The 21,970-nt window shown below is 37.1% G+C and overlaps 1 protein-coding gene across 1 annotated transcript in view; it reads left to right on the top strand.

Annotated features, from left to right (window-relative positions):
* Positions 1–21,970, top strand: part of Ano3 (anoctamin 3) — a 319,679-nt gene that overhangs the window by 87,806 nt on the left and 209,903 nt on the right. Inside the window, exons 2-3 of the mRNA XM_052181396.1 lie at positions 3,333–3,527; positions 7,850–7,921. Coding sequence (XP_052037356.1) covers positions 3,333–3,527; positions 7,850–7,921 — 267 coding nt within the window. The remainder of the gene's footprint in view (positions 1–3,332; positions 3,528–7,849; positions 7,922–21,970) is intronic.

The following is a 21,970-nucleotide window of genomic DNA, read 5'->3' as shown; positions in this document are numbered from 1 at the left end:
TCTGGTCCTGTGTTTTTTTTGGTTGGAAGACTTCCCATGACTCCTTCTATTTCTTTAGGCATTATGGGACTGTTTAGATGGTCTACTTGGTCCTGATTTAATTTTGGTATTTGGTATCTGTCAAGGAAATTGTCCATTTCCTCCAGATTCTCCAGTTGTGTTGAGTACAGTCTCTTGTAGTAGGATCTGATGATTTTTTGGATTTGCTCAGTTTCCGTTGTTATATCTCCCTTTTCATTTCTAAGTTTGTTAATTTGGATACTTTCTCTGTGCCCTTTGGTCAGTCTGGCTAAGGGTTTATCTATCTTGTTGATTTTCTCAAAGAACCAGCTCCTGGTTTTGTTGATTTTTTGTATGGTTCTCTTTGTTTCTACTTGATTGATTTTGGCCCTGAGTTTGATGATTTCCTGCCTTCTACTCCTCCTGGGTGAAATAGCTTCTTTTTGTTCAAGGGCTTTCAGGTGTGCCATTAAGCTGGTAATGTATGCTCTCTCCATTTTCTTTTTGGAGGCACTCAGGGCTATGAGTTTTCCTCTTAGCACTGCTTTCATTGTGTCCCATAGATTTGGGTATGTTGTGTTTTCATTTTCATTGTGTTCTAAAAAGTCTTTAATTTCTTTCTTTATTTCTTCCTTGACCAAGGTATCATTGAGTAGAATATTGTTCAGTTTCCACATGTATGTGGGTTTTCTGTTGTTTTTGTTGCGATTGAAGACCACTTTTACTCCATAGTGTTCTGATAGGAGGCATGGGATTAGTTCGATCTTCTTATATTTGTTGAGGTCTGTATTGTGACCAATTATATGGTCGATTTTGGAGAAGGTACCATGAGGTGCTGAGAAAAAGGTATATTCTTTTGTTTTAGGATAGAATGTTCTATATATATCTGTTAAATCTAATTGGTCCAAAGCTTCAATTAGTTTCATTGTGTCCCTATTTAGTTTCTGTTTTCCTGATCGGTCCATTGAGTAAAGTGCAGTGTTGAAGTCACCCACAATTATTGTGTTAGGTGCAATGTGTGCTTTGAGTTTTAATGCGAAAGAGGGTGCCCTTGCATTTGGAGCATAGATGTTCAGGATTGAGAGTTCTTCTTGTTGTATTTTTCCTTTGACCAGCAAGAAGTGTCCCTCAGAGTCTCTTTTGATGACTTTGGGTTGAAAGTCAATTTTATCTGATATTAAAATGGCTACTCCAGCTTGTTTCCTGAGACCATTTGCTTGTAAAATTGTCTTCCAGCCTTTTACTCGAAGGTAGTGTTTGTCTTTGACCCTGAGGTGTGTTTCCTGTAAGCAGCAAAATGCAGGGTCCTGTTTACATATCCAGTCAGTTAGTCTGTGTCTTTTTATTGGGGCATTAAGTCCATTGATGTTAAGAGATATTAAGGAATAGTGATTGTTACTTCCTATCATTTTTGACGTTATTTTTTAAATTTGATTGCTTAACTTCTTTTGGGTTTGATGAAAGGTTACTATCTTGCTTTTTCCAGGGTGAAGTTTCCCTCCTTGTATTGGTGTTTTCCTCCTATTATCCTTTGTAGGGCTGGGTTTGTGGATAGATATTGGGTAAACTTGGTTTTGTCATGAAATATCTTAGTTTCTCCATCTATGGTGATTGAGAGTTTTGCTGGATATAGTAGTTTTGGTTGGCATTTGTGTTCTCTTAGAGTCTGCATGAGATCTGCGCAGGACCTTCTAGCCTTCATAGTCTCAGGTGAAAAGTCTGCTGTGATTCTGATAGGTCTTCCTTTATATGTTACTTGGCCTTTTTCTCTTACTGCCTTTAGTATTCTTTCTTTGTTTAGAACATTTGGTGTTTTGATTATTATGTGACGGGAAGTATTTCTGTTCTGGTCCAGTCTATTTGGAGCTCTGTAGGCTTCTTGTATATTCATGGGCATCTCTCTCTTTAGGTTAGGGAAGTTTTCTTCCATAATTTTATTGAAGATATTTGCTGGCCCTTTAAGTTGTAAATCTTCACTCTCATCTATGCCTATAATCCTTAGGTTTGGTCTTCTCATTGTGTCCTCCATTTCCTGGATATTTTGGGTTACAAGCTTTTTGCATTTTGCATTTTCTTTAACTGTTGAGTCCATGGTTTCTATGGAATCTTCAGCATCTGAGATTCTTTCTTCTATCTCTTGTATTCTGTTGTTGATATTTGCATCTCTGTCCCCTGATTTCTTCCCAAGGCTTTCTATCTCCAAAGTTGTCTCCCTTTGAGTTTTCTTAGTTGTTTCTACTTCTGATTTTAGATCCTGGATGGTTTTGCTTAGCTCCTTCACTTGCTTGTTTGTGCTTTCCTGTAATTCTTTAAGAGATTTTTGTGTTTCCTCTTTCATGACCTCAGCATGTTGCCCAAAGTTCTCCTGTATTTCTTTAAGTGTTTTTTGCGTTTCCTCATTGTTGGCTTTTGTATTCTCCTGGATTTCTTTCAATGATTTTTGTGTTTCCCTTGCAAGGGCTTCTAACTTTTGATCCATTTTCTCCTGAATTTCTTTAAGTATGTCCTTCATGTGTTCCTGTACCAGCATCATGACCAGTGATTTTAAATCCAAATCTTGTTTTACTGGTGTGATGGAGTATCCAGGACATGCTGGTAGAGGAGAATTGGGTTCAGATGTTGCCATATTGCCTTGATTTCTGTTATTGACGTTCCTGCGTTTGCCTTTTGCCATCTAGTTCTCACTGGTGTTAGTTGGTCTTGTCAGTGCTGGACTCACCAGTGCAAGCTGCCCCTTCCCAGTTGGCTTCTGGTGCACAGCTTACCTCCTGCACTGCCTGTAGACAGGGTGCTGCTGCCCAGGCTGTTCAGATCCTGAAGCAGGCACCCGAAGGCTCCTGCTGGGGCCCACTGGATTCACCAGAGCACACCGACTTCTCCCCGTTGGCCGCTGGAAAGCCCCTCTAGCCTCTTGCAGGACCTGGAGATGTGGTGTTGCTGCCCAGGCTGATCTGGATCCGGAAGCGGAGAGTGTTGAGCTGAGGGCTCCCGCCAGAGTCCTCAGGATGGGGAACCCAAGCTCTGGGCAGCAGGAGCAAGCCAGACTGCCTCTGGGTGTACACTGGGTCTCCCGCACTTCCTGGAGACTGAGCGCTGTGGCCCTGGCTGTTCAGATCCCAAAGCAGGCACCCGAAGGCTCCCGCTGGGGCCCACTGGACTCACCAGAGCACACCGACTTCTGCCCGCAGGCCGCCCGGAAGTCCCTCTCCATGTTCTTTTTTTTTTTTTCAGAACTCTTAAAAAGATGAAAGTTCAACTAGATGCAATATTTATATGACTCTTCTTTATTGTTCTCTGATACAATGCTAATACTCACTATTTTGGATTTATAGGGATGAATATAAGCAAAAGTGAGATAACAACTGAAGCTTCCTTAAAGCCATCGCGGAGATCCCTGCCTTGCCTGGCCCACACCTATGCTCATTCAAAAAGCTTGAGCCAATCTACTTCACTGTTTCAGTCAACTGAGAGCGAGTCTCAGGCCCCGACATCTGTAACATTTCTTTCTGCTGATAAACCTGAACATGGTAAGTGACGGTTACTTTTTGTTGCATTTACAAAAAGTGAATAATTTATTGAATTGACTAAGACATTTTTACTTTACATTCTGATAGCAGCTTCTCTCCTCCACATCCTTCCTCACCCCATCTCTCACCTCACCCCCTCCCCATTTATCTCTCCTTTCTCCTCAAAAATGAAGAGGAGGTCTTCCTTAGATACCAACCAGCCTCGGCATGTCAAGCTGCAGTAAGACTAGGTTCATCCTCATCTATTGAGGCTAGACAAGGCAGCTCAGGAAGGGGAAAGGGCAGGCAAGGTAGTCTGAGGCAGTCCTTGCTACCACTTCAGGGATCCCATATGAAGTCTGTGCAGAGAGCCAATAGTGTCCCACGCATGCTCTCTGGCTGACAGTTCAATATCTTTGCGCCCCTGTAGGCCCAGAGTTGTTGATTCTGTAGGTTTTCTTGTGAAGTCCTTGGCCCCTCTGGATCCTTCAATCCTTCCTCCCCATATTCCACAAGACTCCCCAAACTCTACTTATTGTCTGTCTATGAGTCTCTGCCTTGGTTTCCATCAGTTACTGGGTAAAGCTGCTCTGGTCACAGTTATGCTACTCTGTCTGCAAGTACAGCAGAATATCATTAAGAGTGTTAGGAAAAGAGTAAATAATTTTGATAGTTGCTTTCTTCCTGCTTTGCTATATCTGGCTAGGATTTATGGAGCTCTTTATAAGTAAGTCTGGCAAAAGGAGAACAATACAGTATTTGAGTCATGGGAAAGGCAGCTTGTTGACTAGCTGTATTTATACTGTCTTGCTTTAGAGGTTGTCCATCCCAGGAGGATCTGAACTTTATATTGGGTGTTAGGGGCAAAACAAGCCCAACTTGTGAAACACTAGATCGTAGGGACCATATTTTATAACCCTATTGTTAGGATACCTCTGGTAATAATTTGCAGACCATATTCAAGAATGTGTCAGCAATAAACAATTCTATTTTCATATAAAAAGTATCTCATTAGAGACACTAAAATGAATCCTACATAAAAATGAAGAAATATATACACAAGCATAAAACCTCAGGATAAATTAAACCTAGTTTGAAAAATAGATAATTGAACAGAAATAAGGAAAAATACCAAGCATTTTGTAAATTATGAACTCTCCAACATAAATAAAAGAGAAGGAAAATTATACATATTATCTTAAGCAAGCAATAAAAATCAATCCTCAAGATAACAGTAATTGGTAGATACCTTTACATTAAAGTCTGATCAATAAATAAGCTTAATTCCTAAATAATGGTGTGGACTCACTCATTGGAATACAAAATAAGATCTCGGGCTTTCTTTCATTAGGAAATTCACACCAGTGTTATATAAACACATGCTAAGGATGAAAAGGATGAGCAGCATAGACAAGACATGCAGAAACTCAATCCAGACAAAATCTTTGCACAGAGGAGGAAAAGTAATCTGAAGTCTCACCCCCAGCCAATATGCTATTCACAATGAATACTTACCAGTAGATAGAAAATCAGCTTTATTCCATGACTTAACATTGGGTGTACCAACCATACTTTAGGGCAGGTCTCATATCAGTATTTGGCCTACATAAAGGGGACTCTGTGTATGTGTGTGTGCACATATGCATGCGTGCTCACGCATATACAGGTATGTGTGTGTTAAAACAACATGGATTTTGTAATAACATCACCTGGTATCAAATTCTCAAAAAATAAATAAAAGCATTATTTGAAAATCTATTAAATTATTGAGAGTTTATTTCATTCTAGAAATTCATGGGTGGATGATTCCACATGTGCAAATCAATAAACACAGTCCATCGATCAAGTAAAGAAACAGAAAGATCTAAATATCAAAATATTCTCAATAGAAGCACAGAAAAAGATCACTGGAAAATTCACCTCCCTTTCATCATGAAAACTCTTGACTATAGACACTGTCTTTCTCAAACAAGGAAGCAGGTAAACAAAGTCACATTACAGTGTCTTCCTAAAAATCAACATGACACTGGCACAATATTAAAAGCATAGACTAATTAGTCTCTGTATCTTTAGACATCTTATTATTAATAATAAGGCTAAAATATATGTTGGGGACATTAGTGTAATCTTTAGCAAACACTTGGAAAAAATGTATCCACTTGCAGGCTAAACTGCATGCCTGTCTCAGCATCTACAAAAAAGCTAATCAAAATGTATAAAGACCTTGGCATAAACCTGAAACTTTTAATCTAATAGGGATAAATAAGAATAGCACTTAAAATAGTCTATAGAGTTCTTGAATAGGATTTCAGTGGCTCAGAATATAAAATGGCAAATGGAATTCGATGAAATTCAGGAAGAGAATGAGAAAAAAGTATTTGTCAGTTATCCATTTGCTGGTGAGCTAATTTTCAGAATAATGAACTAAAAAAAAAACACTTAAGAAATAAATCATCAGAAGGATCAAAGAAGCTAGGTAGACACTTTATAAATAGGGAGTAAATGGACTGCAAATACGTATAAAATATCTGATAAATGAAGTCATCAGAGAAACAGTTTGAATGTCCACCAGAATCCAGGCTTAGTAAAATATATCTGAAATGTAACACTGTGGACATGGAGACTACAAAATCATTATTTTGAGGCCAGCATAGCCAATATATGACTCCTTCAAAACTAATGTGGGCCATAAGTATTAATCTATCTAAACTAAATAAAACAACAACAAAAACAAAGCATAAATAATAACATCAAAATCTACTATATTTTGCTTCCATCTCATTCCATTTGGAATGGCTATTAGACAAACAAAAGAAACACAACACAAAACTTGTGTTTACAAACAAGTAAAACACACTAAGGTGCCAGGCAGTGGTGGCATATGCCTTTAATCCCAGCACTTGGGAGGCAGAGGCAGGCAGATTTCTCAGTTCAAGGACAACCTGGTCTACAGAGTGAGAGAGTGAGTTCTAGGACAGCCAGGGCCTCATAGAGAAACCCTGTCTCAAAAAAAAAAAAGAAAAGAAAGGAAAGGAAAAAAACACACTAAGGAATTTTAAAGGCGGATACACGCTACAGATTGGTTTGTAAATTCTTTATGAACTACATCTGTATGCCACCAAAGCAATCAAAGTCTGCTTACAGAAAAGATTCCTACATACCCATCTTTTTTTATTCAATATATTTTTATTTACATTTCAAATGATTTCCCCTTTTCTAGCCCCCCACTCCCCGAAAGTCCCATAAGCCCCCTTCCCTTCCCCTGTTCTCCCACCCACGCCTTCCCACTTCCCTGTTCTGGTTTTGCCCTACATACCCATCTTATCAATGCCATTTTCATAGTAGCTTTTACAGAACTGTCTTATGACTATCAATGCATAGACAAATGTGACTTATATTCACAATGGAATAGTGTCCAGGAAGATAATGAAAAGAAATTTTGTTACATCAGAAAAAGAAAAAAGAATAAAATTAAAGACAATCATGTTAAGTGAAATAAGTTCCGAACCAGAGAAGCAAACATGGTTTGAACCTTGAGGGTAGGGGAGTCAGTAAACAAAATCAATGTAATAAGGTAAGAGGCCAGTAGTGAGGTCAGTAAGAAGCAGGTTGGGGGAAGTGTGGGAAATGGGAGGGACAGGACAAAAATACATCTTAGTAATGTAAGAAAATTTTGCAATGAATCCAGCTGTTATGGAACTAATATATTTAAAAATAAGAAACACCAACTATTTTAATTGAAGTGTTGATTCCTGAGGATGAGATAGTACTGACAACAGAACAAGTCTGAGATTTAAGGATATAGGAAGGAGATGCCACACTGGAGAAAATGAGGACCCAACCAAGGCACTCTGGCTCGCACATTTACCTGTGTAAGACATCACGATTGTCTTAGATGAATATTTATGACCTGGGGTTGCCTTTAGACTACTGCAGTTCATAAAATCAAGCCACACTCTGTTGTTCAACAGATATTTATATTTTCACTTTTGCCTCTTGATATTTTTCTTATAAACATATATTTCATTTTGAGTCTCTTTAATTTCTTCTTCTGTATACCTTAAGAATAGTGGAATTTTCTTTTTGATAATACATGAATACCATTTATCTTATTCAGCTTGAATTGATGTGTGACAAAATGTTAATGGTTCAAGATAATGAACAAGGTAAATGTAACAAAGGTAGTGTTTTGTTGAAAGTAAATTTTAACTATTGCTTAAATATTTTGAACTTTAATACCGTAACTTAAACCATTTCTTCTTGAGTATCATTTAGACATCACAATCACTTTCTAGTATGTGTTTATTTTTCCAAATTACAAAGTGTCTCTATTCTTTCCCCAGTTACTTCTGAGGAGACTGAAAATGACTCTACCCTGAAGTGTTCCTTTGCTGACCTCAGTGAGTTTTGCTTGGGTGAGTTAATATCCAGCATTTTCTCCTCTTTTTCCTTTCACCAGGAATAAAGTATGGTCTTCAAACCTAGCATATTTTTTCATAAAAATGTTCATGTTTGTTCTTTAAAATTTGAGCAGTGAGTATAAAAATCTGAGGTTTATAATTACTAATTGATTGAATATACAATTTAAAATTCAAATAATATAAGGAAACTGTAATGAGTAATTCTATAGCAAAGTGTCAGGGAATTTTTCTTTTCTTATTAATTTCTTTCCACTCTATACAAGTAGGTGCATTTACACTGATATAATGAAATATACCAAATTTTGTCACCCAATATTTTTCATGAGAGTAAACGTTGAAAGTTCTGTCCTAGTCATCCAGAGAATAGTGAATATAATTTTCTGTCTATGTTCCTATAAAGTTCAAAATGAATCTATTTTTTACTAACAGAAATTGATCATGAGTTTTCTTTATGAAAACACTGTTCTTGTGTTTGAATTGCCTGTAAGTTTAAATATGAACAAATTGAAGACTCCTGGTGTAGGGTTTTGAAATTCTCTGATCAGGGTAATGTAGGGTGACATGAATAGCCTTACTTTTTGTTAGTTCTTGGATAAACATAAGAGTGTTCAAGATTAAGAATGCCTAATCTAAATTTTTTATCTTGTTTCCTTTCCTATGACATTATCAAGACTTTTCAGCATTCCCAAAAGCTTGAACTGTGCCATTTGTAACAACACTCTGAAAATTACAATTTAATCATCTTTTTATATTGCCTTTCAATCTGTGTGGCATAGAAAAAAGGCGAGCATATTAATTTTCTAATTAAAACGTTGTCTGGTTCATTTCACATAAAACATCAAAAAAACCATTTCATCAGAACAAGAGAAAGTTCCTAGCTATCATACCTCATTTTGCAGCAAGCTCTGCAGGCACTCATTTTCTGAGAACAAAACAACATGGAAATGCTTGGTTCTTTGTTCTACACATCCACACAGGTTGTAAAGTTTCCATTAATCTTTCACTAAACTAATACCAGTTAATAGTTTAACAGTTTCTTTAGACACAAAATGCTTTCACTTAAGTACACCGATCTTATTTTTTTTAAACTTATTATTTCAAAGAAAAGCAATTTTTCTAAACGCTGTATAATGTGAAGAATCCATGTTTCGTTTCTGTGGGTCTCAACCCATCTGATGTTTATTAGCATCAATCAACTTTTAAAACCTTAGGCTTGATATTTTACAATTTGTCAGTTTTTCACTATCGATTCTTGTTAAAGAAATCATGAAGTTTCTGTAAAATTGAACACACACACAGAGGGGATAGAAATAAATCATATTTAAAAGGCAAACCCCAACACAATGAAATTTTTATGAAAGTAACTTTTATTCTCCTGGTTCAGTTTTCATCTGGAAGTTTATTGCCTCAGTCTGCTAACTTAGGCCTAGTCCTGGAAGCTTCTAGCCTCTCTATAATATTATCTAGGCCTAAAATGTTTTCAGCCTCTGAGACCTGCTACTGAATAAATTCCCCTTTCTAGCTCTTTCTGAACTCTGACTGCCTGGTCAACTCTGCTGTTTCATCTCAAAACTCCTCAGTCCATCTGGCTTCTCTCTCTTCTCTCTCTCTCTCTCTCTCTCTCTCTCTCTCTCTCTCTCTCTCTCTCTCTCTCAACTTCTCCTGAGTTGATCTTCTTGGCCTCATACTAACTCTGGCAATCTGCTCTAATCTTCTGGCTCTTTCTCATTCTCTGTCTTGTTCTGTCTTGCGCTGTGTTTATTTTATTCTCTCTCTGTAACCTGTATCTCTACAACTCCCCTCATGAAACTGCCTTTTCCTTTTGTACTCTTTATTCTTTGCTGCTCTTTAAGTAGCTTTCCTTTCCTCTCTCGCGAGATTCGGACATTTCCTATTTTGTCAAATCTTTCCCTTATTTGTCAGTTTGTCTGCTACTCAGTTAGTCACCATGTTCAAACATTGGTGCATACAGTTGCACATGTATGCTCATATTTCCAGACTTACTCCAACATGGCAGAGAAAGCATGGAAGCCAGAGCCTTAGGCCATGGGTTACACTGCATTTTAGGTTGTTTGTAAAACTTCTTCAATTAAGCGGTATTCTAGATTGGATTTTCAAAACGTTTTCAGAGTCTGACCGCTGATTACCCCATTCACTCCTTTACATAGTTTGGTCCATGATTTCCTGACCAGACTGGTGCAATAAATGTCTAATTGGACTGTGATTTTTGCAAAATCTTGCATTTTTATAGTCTGTTTTCCACATTGCCATAATAAAGGAAAAATGAGCCTCATTATTTCTCTGCTCCATTCTCTCCAGGGTTTCCCATTCCATTTAAAATATAACTTACTCTGGGCTTCAGAAGCCCTGTGAAATCTGGGTCTATCCTCTATAGGCCAGTTCCTAATGCATCCTTTTAGTCACAGCGTTAAAGCTAGTCACATTGTGTGCTTTTGCTCATCAAGAGTTTGCTCTCATCTCAGGACCTCACATTGAACCTGATCCACCCCAGCTCCCCCTTCTGTCCCAACAGGGAGTTGCTTTCCTTCATATTTAGGACTGCTGCTTAACATGATATGGTTTATTTAGGGATCTTGTTCTGGAATCAAAATGCAGAGACTTTGTTAATCATTTAGGCATTTGTAGCCCTGTGATCAAGAATGTGTACCAAATATGGTTTATATTTTGTGCTCAAAAATACTTTAGGATTAGTTACAGAAGTGAGGAATGGATGTAAGTCAGAGTATATGGACAAACACACACACCTTCAGAGTGCATACCACTACTTTGCTCTCCAGGATGCCATTTAGCACAGTGAGAAAAATATGAGCAATGATCTGTTAGGAATCCATGCTTTGCTAATTTGTGCACTGACTATGGTAATCTTTTTCATTTACAGGAACTTATTTAGAGGTTTAAAAGTCCTCATGCTTCAATTATATAATTGCTTTTCTTACATTACTCAATGTGAAAGTTTAACTAATACACAGATATTTAAGAATATCTATCTATCTATCATTATAAAACATTAGATAGAATTCCATTAATATCCAGTTTACAATTTGATAACAATTGATATTGAAAATGTATTTGCTTAGTGACTGACATATCAATGATGACTGGGTGAATAACTGGAAGACTGACTGGTATGTGTAGTGAACACACGCAACAGGCATAGCAGCAGTCTCTGAGTAATGTCAGTGGCCTAAATGGAACACTCTCACAACAGAATTACAGAAATAAGGTGTGGTTATAGACAAATAAAAAGTTCAGAAACAAAACACATTCATTCCTTCACTTTCCTAATGTTAGATCTCTGAAGTCTTTATTGGGACCATCCATGGAGAGTTTCATATGGATAATAATTATAAAGATGGAGGATGTTATCAATCAAAAGCTACACTTTCGTATACCAACCCTTGGGTCCAAGCTTTCTGTGCTTTAGCTTTCTAAGTTGTGAAATGGAGACATTGTTTAATCCCATCCTATAATATGGATATCAAGCAGATTAGAACTAAGATATTCTGGGAAAGTCAAGCAAGAGAATGTATATTGGATAAGAGGTAAATTAGAAAATATGTAAGTTATAAAATACCTTTAATCCACCATAATTAAATGGTATACATTATCAAATATTCTGGTAATTTTAGACAAAGTTTACCTAACCATAAATAGAAAAGTTTCAAATTAGGGAAACAACTGATCATCTTCTCACACTTTCAAAACTCTCTAACAGGGTCCTCAACAATTTCCAGTGCTCCTTGTGTACCTTAAGTAAAATATAATGAAGAAATGAAATCAAATGGTATTATGAGAAAGATAATTCATGGGATTGGAATAATCCAGCTATTGAAATTACAATCTGAGCATTGGTTGTAAAATTTATTCTTTTATCATAGACACCTATTTAGGCTTTATAATAAATATGTCCTTTTCAGAAACTCAAATCTCTATGTTTATTGCAAGTATCTAAGTAACAGAATTATAAATTAATAACAAACATAAGGAATATATATTTAATTCTTTATACTGTATATGTTTAATATTTTCTATATAATAAACACATATATACAATATATATATAAACAAATGTATATATTTATATAATGTGTATATTATATAGAATATATAAAATTAAATGAATTTAATATATTAAACTATATTATTTTATGTAATTATATATTATATAGCTTATATATATAATATAATTTATATATTAAAATATACAAATATATTTTTCAATTTTTAAAACTTTTATGTGTGATATTAGCTGCCTGCCTGGACAGAAAAGGATCACTACGTACTGTACCACCCTGAGCTTTAGATTTATGGTGGTGAAAACTTCCAGGGGTCTGCCTGCACTCAGGAACTGAGCACATAAGTGGGTTTTGTCTGCCAGCCCGCCGGGCTTGGGGCCGGTGTCCTGCCCAGGGAGTTTGGAAGGAGAGAAGCCCCACGGCCATATTTGCTGCCTGCCAGGGACAGAAAAGGATCACTAGGTACTGTATCACCCTGAGCTTTAGATTTCTGGTGGTGCAAACTGCCAGGGGTCTGCCTGCACTCAGGAACTAAGCACATAGGGAGTTCATCTGCAAGCCAGTCCATCGCAGGACCTGTGTCCTATGTGAGAATCAACAGAGGGAGTGACCCCCACCACAAAATCTTCGCTCCATAATAGAGCAGGCAGAGAACACCTGGTTAACCTTGACAACCTGAGTATAACATTGCTTGAGGCAAGACAGAGAAGGGCTCCATAGGCACAAAAGAGGAAGGGAGCATATCAGTAATCTGTGCCAGAAGAAACTCAGTCATCTAGTGTTGCAGAGATAATCTTAAAGATCCACAGTAGGTTGAAGCAACAGCCAGTGACAATAAGAACATCTAACACCTGGGAGAACTAGATGGCTAAAGGCAAACATAGGAACATTACTAACAGAAACCAAGGCATTATGGCAGCATCTGAACCCAATTCTCCAACATTAGCAAGATCTGGATACCCCAACACACCAGAAAAATAAGACTTTGATTTAAAATCACTGGTCATGATGCTGGTACAGGAACAAATGAAGGACATACTTAAAGAAATTCAGGAGAAAATGGATCAAAAATTAGAAGCCCTTACAAGGGAAACACAAAAATCACTGAAAGAAATTCAGGAGAATACAAAAACCAATAAGGAGGAAATGCAAAAATCACTTAAAGATATACAGGAGAACCTTGATCAACAGGCAGAAGTCATGAAAGAGGAAACACAAAAATCTCTTAAAGAATTAGAGGAAACCACAAACAAGCAAATGACAGAACTGAGCAAAAACTTCCAGGATCTAAAAACAGAAATAGAAACAACTAAGAAAGCACAAAGGGAGACAACTTTGGAGATAGAAAACCTTGGGAAGAAATCAGGGACCATAGATGCAAATATCAACAACAGAATACAAGAGATAGAAGAAAGAATCTCAGATGCCGAAGGTACCATAGAAACCATGGGCTCAACAGTTAAAGAAAATGCAAAATGCGAAAAGCTTGTAACCCAAAATATCCAGGAAATCCAGGACACAATGAGAAAGCCAAATCTAAGGATTATAGGCATTGATGAGAGTGAAGATTTACAAATTACAGGACCAGCAAATATCTTCAACAAAATTATGGAAGAAAACTTCCCTAACCTAAAGAGAGAGATGCCCATGAATATATAAGAAGCCTACAGAACTCCAAACAGACTGGACGAGAACAGAAATACATCCTGTCTCATAATAATCAAAACCCCAAATGTACTAAACAAAGAATACGTAGGGCAGTAAGAGAAAAAGGGCAAGTAACATATGAAGGAAGACCTATCAGAATTACACCAGATTTCTCACCAGAGACCATGAAAGCTAGAGGATCCTGGGCAGAGCTCATGCAGACTCTAAGAGAACACAAATGCCAGCCGAGACTACTATATCCAGCGAAACTCTCAATTACTATAGATGGAGAAACCAAGATATTCCATGACAAAACCAAATTTACACAATATCTTTCTACAAACCCAGCCCTACAAAGGATAATAAGGGGAAAACATCATTACAATGAGGGAACTATACCCTGGAAAGAGCAGGATATTAAGCTTCTTTCATCAAACCCAAAGAAGATAACCACACACATATAAAATTAAAATCAAAAATGATAGGAAGCAATAACCAATACTCCTTGATATCTCTTAACATCAATGGACTCAATTCCCCAATAAAAAGACATAGACTAACAGACTGGATACGTAAACAGGACCCTACATTTTGCTGCATACAGGAAACACACACTTCAGTGTCAAAGACAAAAGCTACCTTAGAGTAAAAGGCTGGAAGACAATTCTACAAGCAAATGGTCCCAGGAAACAAGCCGGAGTTGCCATTCTAATTTCAGATAAAATTGACTTCCAACCTAATGTCATCAAAAGAGACATGGAAGGTAAATACTTGCTGGTCAAAGGAAAAATCCAACAAGAAGAACTCTCAATCCTGAACATATATGCCCCAAACACAAGGGCGCCCTCATGCATAAAAGAAACTTTGCTAAAGCTCAAAGTACACATTGCACCTAACACAATAATTGTGGGTGACTTCAACACTCCACTCTCACCAATGGACCGATCAGGAAAACAGAAACTAAACAGGGAGACAATGAAACTAATTGAAGCTTTGAACCAATTGGAGTTAACAGATATATAGAGAACTTTTCATCCCAAAGCAAAAGAATATACCTTTTTCTCAGCACCTCATGGTACCTTCTCCAAAATAGATCATATAGTTGGTCACAAGACAGACCTCAACAAATATAAGAAGATTGAAATAATCCCATGCCTCCTATCAGATCACTATGGAGTAAAAGTGGTCTTTAATAACGGTAAAAACAACAGAAAGCCCACATACACATGGAAATTGAACAATACTCTACTCAATGATACCTTGGTCAAGGAAGAAATAAAGAAAGAAATCAAAGATTACTTAGAATTTAATGAAAATGAAGGCACAACATACACAAATCTATGGGACACAATGAAAGCAGTGCTAAGAGGAAAACTCAGCTTTGAGTGCCTCCAGAAAGAAATTCGAGAGAGCATACACTAGAAGATTAACAGAACAACTGAAAGCCCTGGAACAAGAAGAAGCTAATTCACCCAGGAGAAGAAGACAGAAAATCATCAAACTCAGGGCTGAAATCAATCAGGTAGAAACCAAGAGAACCATACAAAGAGTCAACAAAACCAAAAGCTGGTTCTTTGAAAAAATCAACAAGATAGATAAACCCTTAGCCAGACTAACCAAAAGGCCCAGAGAAAGTATCCAAATTAACCAAATTAGAAATGAAAACGGAGAAATTACAACAGAAACTGAGGAAATTCAAACAATCATCAGATCCTACTACAAAAACCTGTACTCAACAAAACTGGAGAATCTGGAGGAAATGGACATTTTCTTAGACAGATACCAATTACCAAAATTAAACCAGGGTCAAATAGATCATCTAAACAGACCCATAATCCCTAAAGAAATAGAAGGGGTCATAGATAGGCTTCCGACCAAAAAAAAAAAGCACAGGACCAGATGGTTTCAGTGCAGAATTCTATCAGACCTTCAAAGAAGACTTAACACCAATACTCTTCAAACTTTTCCACCAAATAGAAACAGAAGGAACACTACCCAACTCCTTCTTCGAAGCCACTATTACGCTGATACCAAAACCACACAAAGATCCAACTAAGAAAGAGAATTTCAGGCCAATTTCCCTTATGATTATCGATGAAAAAATACTAAATAAAATTCTTGCCCAAAGAATCCAAGAACACATCAAAACAATCATCCACCATGATCAAGTAGGCTTCATCCCAGGGATGCAGGGATTGTTCAATATATGGAAATCCATAAATGCTATCCACTACATAAACAAACTCAAAGAAAAAAAACACATGATCATTTCATTAGATGCTGAAAAAGCATTTGACAAAATTCAGCATCCTTTCATGCTAAAAGTCTTGGAAAGGACAGGAATTCAAGGCCCATATCTAAACATAGTAAAAGCAATATACAGCAAACCGGTAGCCAACATCAAACTAAATGAAGAGAAACTTGAAGCAATCCCACTAAAATCAGGGACTATACAAGGCTGCCCCCTCTCTCCATATCTTTTCAATATAGTTCTTGAAGTCCTAGCTAGAGCAATTAGACAACATAAGGAAGTCAAAGGGATACAAATTAGAAAGGAAGAAGTCAAACTATCACTATGTGGAGATGATATGATCATATACTTAAGTGACCCTAAAAACTCTACTAGAGAACACCTATAGCTGATAAACAACCTCAGCAAAGTGTCTGGCTACAAAATCAATGCAAGCAAATCAGTAGCCTTTATATATTCAAAGGATAAGCAGACTGAGAAAGAAATTAGGGAAATGACTCCCTACACAATAGCTACAAACAGCATAAAGTATCTTTGGGTGACTCTAACCAAACAAGTGAAAGACCTATATGACAAGAACTTCAGATCTCTGAAGAAGGAAATCGAAGATCTCAGAAAATGGAAAAAATCTTCCATGCTCGTGTATTGGCAGGATTAATATAGTTAAAATTGCCATCTTGCCAAAGGCAATCTACAGATTCAATGCTATCCCCATAAAAATCTCAACCCGGCTCTTCATAGAGCTAGAAATAGCAATTCTCAAATTCAACTGGAATAACAAAAAATCCAGGATAGCTAAAACTATTCTCAACAGTAAAAGAACTTCAGGAGGATTCAGTATCCCAGACTTTAAACTCTACTACAGAGCAATAGTGATAAAAACTGTATGGTATTGGTACAATATCAGGCAAGCGGATCAATGGAATAGGATTGAAGACCCAGAAATAAACCAACACACCTATGGTCACTTGATCTTCGACAAAGAAGCTGAAAGCATCCAATGGAAAAAAGATAGTCTTTTCAACAAATGGTGCTGGTTCAATTGGAGGTCAGCATGCAGAAGAATGCGGCATCGATCCATTCTTATCTCCTTGTACCAAGCTCAACTCTAAATGGATCAAGGACCTCCACATAAAACCTGACACACTGAAACTAATCGAAAATAAACTGGGGAAGACTCTGGAGGACATGGGCACAGGGGAAAAGTTCCTGAATAGAACACCAATAGCTTATGCTCTAAGATCAAGAATTGACAAATGGGACCTCATAAAACTACAAAGTTTCTGTAAGGCAAAGGACACCGTCAAAAGGACAAAACATCAACCAACAGACTGGGAAAGGATCTTCACCAACAATAAATCTGACAGAGGGCTAATATCTAATATATACAAAGAACTCAAGAAGGTAGAGCCCAGAGAAACAAATAACCCCATTAAAAAGTGGGGTACAGAGCTAAACAAAGAATTTTCACATGAAAAACTTCAGAGAGCTGAGAAACACCTTAAGAAATGTTCAACATCATTAATCATTAGGGAAATGCAAATCAAAACAACCTTGAGATATCACCTCACACCAGTCAGAATGGCTAAGGTCAAAAACTCAGGAGACAGCAGGTGTTGGCGAGGATGTGGAGAAAGAGGAACACTCCTCCACTGCTGGTGGGATTGCAAGATGGTGCAACCACTTTGGAAATCAGTCTGGCGATTCCTCAGAAAACTGGGCATGTCACTTCCTGAGGACCCTGTTATACCACTCCTGGGCATATATCCAGAGGATTCTTCAGCATGCAATAAGGACACATGCTCCACTATGTTCATAGCAGCCCTATTTGTAGTAGCCAGAAGCTGGAAAGAACCTAGGAGTCCTTCAATGGAGGATTGGATACAAAAAATGTGGTATATTTACACAATGGAGTACTATTCAGCCATTAGAGACAATGAATTCATGAAAATCTTAGGCAAATGGATAGAGCTGGAGAACATCATACTAAGTGAGGAACCCAGTCTCAAAAGATCAATCATGGTATGCACTCACTAATAAGTGGGTATTAGCCTAGAAACTTTGAATACCCAGGACATAATCCACAAATTAAATGATGTCCAAAAAGAATGGAGGAGTGGCCCCTGGTTCTGGAAAGACTCAGTGCAAGAGTATAGGGGAATTCCAGAACAGGGAAATGGGAAGGGGTGGATGGAAGAACAGGGGGACGGAAGAGGGCTTATGGGACTTGCAGGGAGTGGGGACCCAGAAAAGGGGAAATCATTTGAAATGTAAATAAAAATATATCAATAAAAAAACTTTTATGTGTGTGTATATGTGTGTATATGTGTGTGTATGTGTATGTGTATGTGTGTGTACATGTGTGTGTATGTGTGTGTATGAGTGTGTGTGTATGTGTGTGCATGTGTACGTGTGTGTGTATGTGTGTATGTGTGTGTATGTGTGTGTATGTGTGTATGTGTGTGTATGTGTGTATGCATGTGTGTATGTGTTGTACGTGTTGTACGTGTGTGTATGTGTGTATGTGTGTATGTGTATATGTCTGTGTATGTGTATGCATGTGTGTGTGTACGTGTGTGTATGTGTGTATGTGTGTGTATGAGTATGTGTACGTTTGTGTGTGTATGAGTGTGTGTGTATGAGTGTGTGTGTATGTATGTTGTGTGTTTGTATGAGTGTGTGTGTGTATGAGTGTGTGTGTGTATGTGTGTGTATGTGTGTATGCATGTGTGTATGTGTTGTACGTGTTGTACGTGTGTGTATGTGTGTATGTGTGTATGTGTATATGTCTGTGTATGTGTATGCATGTGTGTGTGTACGTGTGTGTATGTGTGTATGTGTGTGTATGAGTATGTGTACGTTTGTGTGTGTATGAGTGTGTGTGTATGAGTGTGTGTGTATGTATGTTGTGTGTTTGTATGAGTGTGTGTGTGTATGAGTGTGTGTGTGTATGTGTGTGTATGTGTGTGTATGTGTGTGTGTGTATGAGTGTGTGTGTATTTATGTTGTGTGTGTATGAATATGTGTGTATATGTGTGTATGTGTGTATATGTGTGTGTATGAGTGTGTGTGTGTGTATGAGTGTGTGTATATGTGTGTGTATATGTGTGTGTATGTGTGTGTATGTGTGTATATGTGTGTGTATGTGTGTGTGTTGAAAGCAACAGTTTATTCTCTTCTCACTCTTGCAGCTTCCTTATCTCAATATGTGGTTTAATTTTCTTAAATTTTTAAACTGTCTTATTTTGTTGGGTGTATGTTGTTAGATCTTTGGGGAAGTAAAATGCAGTAACAGTTTTTTTGATTTCAGAAAATCTCATCTTGCTATCAACTATTGCTATGATTGGAGTTTTGAAAGACATTTTTCTTAAGTGTTCAAATTCCTAAATTTTAAGATTCAATTAACTGTTAGGATCAGCGTCAAATTACTAAGAACTTTTTAAAGGAAAGTAGATAGCTACCATGTTTGTTAAATATGTATACTGTGAATGTCATCCTAACTTCTGAAATGTGACAATGTGAAGAAAAATCGTTTGTAAAGGGCGAGAAATATGATGGCACTCTGGTACAATAAGGTAATGTTACTCTATGTAGAATATTTTTAATTTGTAATTTAATTGATATTGTAGGCATTTCTGAAAGAAAGGCATTATCGAATAAATTGGATTAAATAAAAAGAAATGTCTTTAGTAAGAACCAAAGCACATTGGTGAATTTTATTTATATTTCAGAAGAACCACTGGCAAAGGAGTGATTAGCTCCAAGAATCAAAACACAATCTGTTCCTCTCCATTGTTGCCCACAGATGTAGACTGGCAGAAATACCAACTTAAAATAATTTTAAAATTCTTACAGTTATGATACAAACATTCTCTCATAAGAATAACAGAAAAGATTTAGCTACAGTGAAAAACTATACCAAATCTAAACAATTTTACATTTATTGTGTACTGTATTTTCTCCACCTTAATCTTATCCTAACATAGGCCTCAGGGTTTTTCCCCTGGTGATCTGATAAAATACTTAGATGAAAATAACATGGGGTGATTTTATTTTCACTTACAACTCTGGCACAGTCCATTATGACACAGAAGTCAGGCTGTCAACAGCTTAGAATAGCTATCAGATCTACACAATATTCCTATGCACACCATATATATATATCCACATCATATCCATATCCACACCATATCCATGTCCACACCATATCCATATCAGCAATATATCCATACCCGCACTATATCCATATCCACACCAAATCCACACTCATCAAACTAGTGTTCAACTCATTTTCTTCATCCTACACAGCCTAGGTTCCCTTGTCCAGTGGATGTTCCTGTCCACAATTAAAATGGGTCTTTGCATATCAGTTGAGGAAGACAACATAGTCTAGAGGCATGCCCAGGTGTCCCTCTACCAAGTGAGTCTGCATCCTGTCAAGTTGACAGTTGACACTAACCATCAGACAGTTTTACAAAGTTTCGTGAAAAAATAAAATATCATTGAAATAAATATGTGAAAAGCATCAAACACTTGATTAATGTATACTTTGAGCACTTATGTCATTATAAATTAAAACATTTTTATGTAACTAAATCCTTTACTCATCAAATTTTCAACAGTTCTGAAAGCTCACAGCTTGTTAAATAATGAGGTGAATATTGTCATGTAAAAATGAACAGAATAGTGTCCTGATGACACTCATAGTAGGAGGAGATAAGTATAGCTATTTTCTCTATTTCTCTTAAATATACACATAAGCATAGGCATATGTATTAAAAACCACATAGATGATATTAATACTTATATATATTTATATAACATATTTATTTTTATGCATATTTATATAACATATCTATGCTACAGGAGTTATAATTCAAGATAAAGATATATGAATACATTATATAGTCTGTATTGTATGTTTTATATAAATACATATGCTCCTGTGTACAATAACATTTGACATTAAATTATGATAAAATTGAAAGTGATAAAGTCTGGATACAATGAACATTTAGAGTTTCTGTTAGATAAAGATATAGAAAGACCATTCTCTGACAAGGTAGTATAGTAGTACTCTGGATGATACAGGGATTATGTCATTGGAAGATGGAAGACCCAGAAATACAAACTACGCTGGGAAAATATACTTCACATCAAGGAACCTGGTGAAGTTGGATCCATGGAGCGGAAGGGAAAGAATAGACAGAAGCAGTAGGCAGCCACCCTGCCCGACATAGCTACAAGTGTATTAGAAGACTGGAGTAGAACTTTAACATGGTTTTACCCAGGTTTTAATGCTTTCACTGTGGTTACCATGTGATAAGAGCAACTGATGGAAGCGTAGGTCATTTGGGGAACTTTAAGAAGGCTATTGAACAGATTACAGCACTGTATGTGTTCAAGAGAGTAACTAAGTGCCAAATTGGAATTTTCTGGATATTTAAATGTTCTTCATTAGTCATCAAATGTTGGTTGAACTGTAGCTTTGTTTTAGGCTCTGTTCTAGATGTTAGCAATAAGGCAGTTACCAAAAATAGGGGGAAAATGAGAAGAAAAATACCAGGAGCCTGAATGCCTGGTTAAAGGAAAAAGAAAATAACTAGTCTTACAAATTGCTAAGTGGAGTAAACTGAAAATAAATGAATATAAAGTAGTAAAAACTTACTCAATTCCAGAGAGTAACCTACTTAAAGGTAAAGCACAGTTAAGAAATGATGCTGTCAAGTGAACCAACAGGATTCTCCTGTCTGGAGTCTGACGGAGGCGATAGGAGAGAGCGAGCAAGAAGCCAGGAGCATTCCTAGAAGGAGGAAAATGGAGACGCCGTTTACCAAGATCTCAATAGTTTCAATTTATTTTCCAAAAAGCACATATGTAAAAAAAAATGACATTGAAAAATGATATGATCATCCACACAATGTGTGCTTGGAAACAGTTCAATTGTGTTTTTAAACAGACTGGCAGTGTCTGCGTGACTGCTAGCAGTGCCAGTGCTGTAGAGTTCATGAATCCCTGTGCTGACAATTCTATCCTCTGCAGACAGAGCCAAATGGCAGGCCACTTTGGACTTAGCTATCAACTGCTACATCAGAGTGAAACCCTTGG

The sequence above is a fragment of the Apodemus sylvaticus genome, chromosome 5 (genome assembly GCF_947179515.1).
Source record: "Apodemus sylvaticus chromosome 5, mApoSyl1.1, whole genome shotgun sequence".
NCBI lineage: Eukaryota > Metazoa > Chordata > Mammalia > Rodentia > Muridae > Apodemus > Apodemus sylvaticus.
The sequence above is the reverse complement of the archived record's forward strand: the minus strand, read 5'-3'. Positions and strand labels throughout refer to the sequence as shown.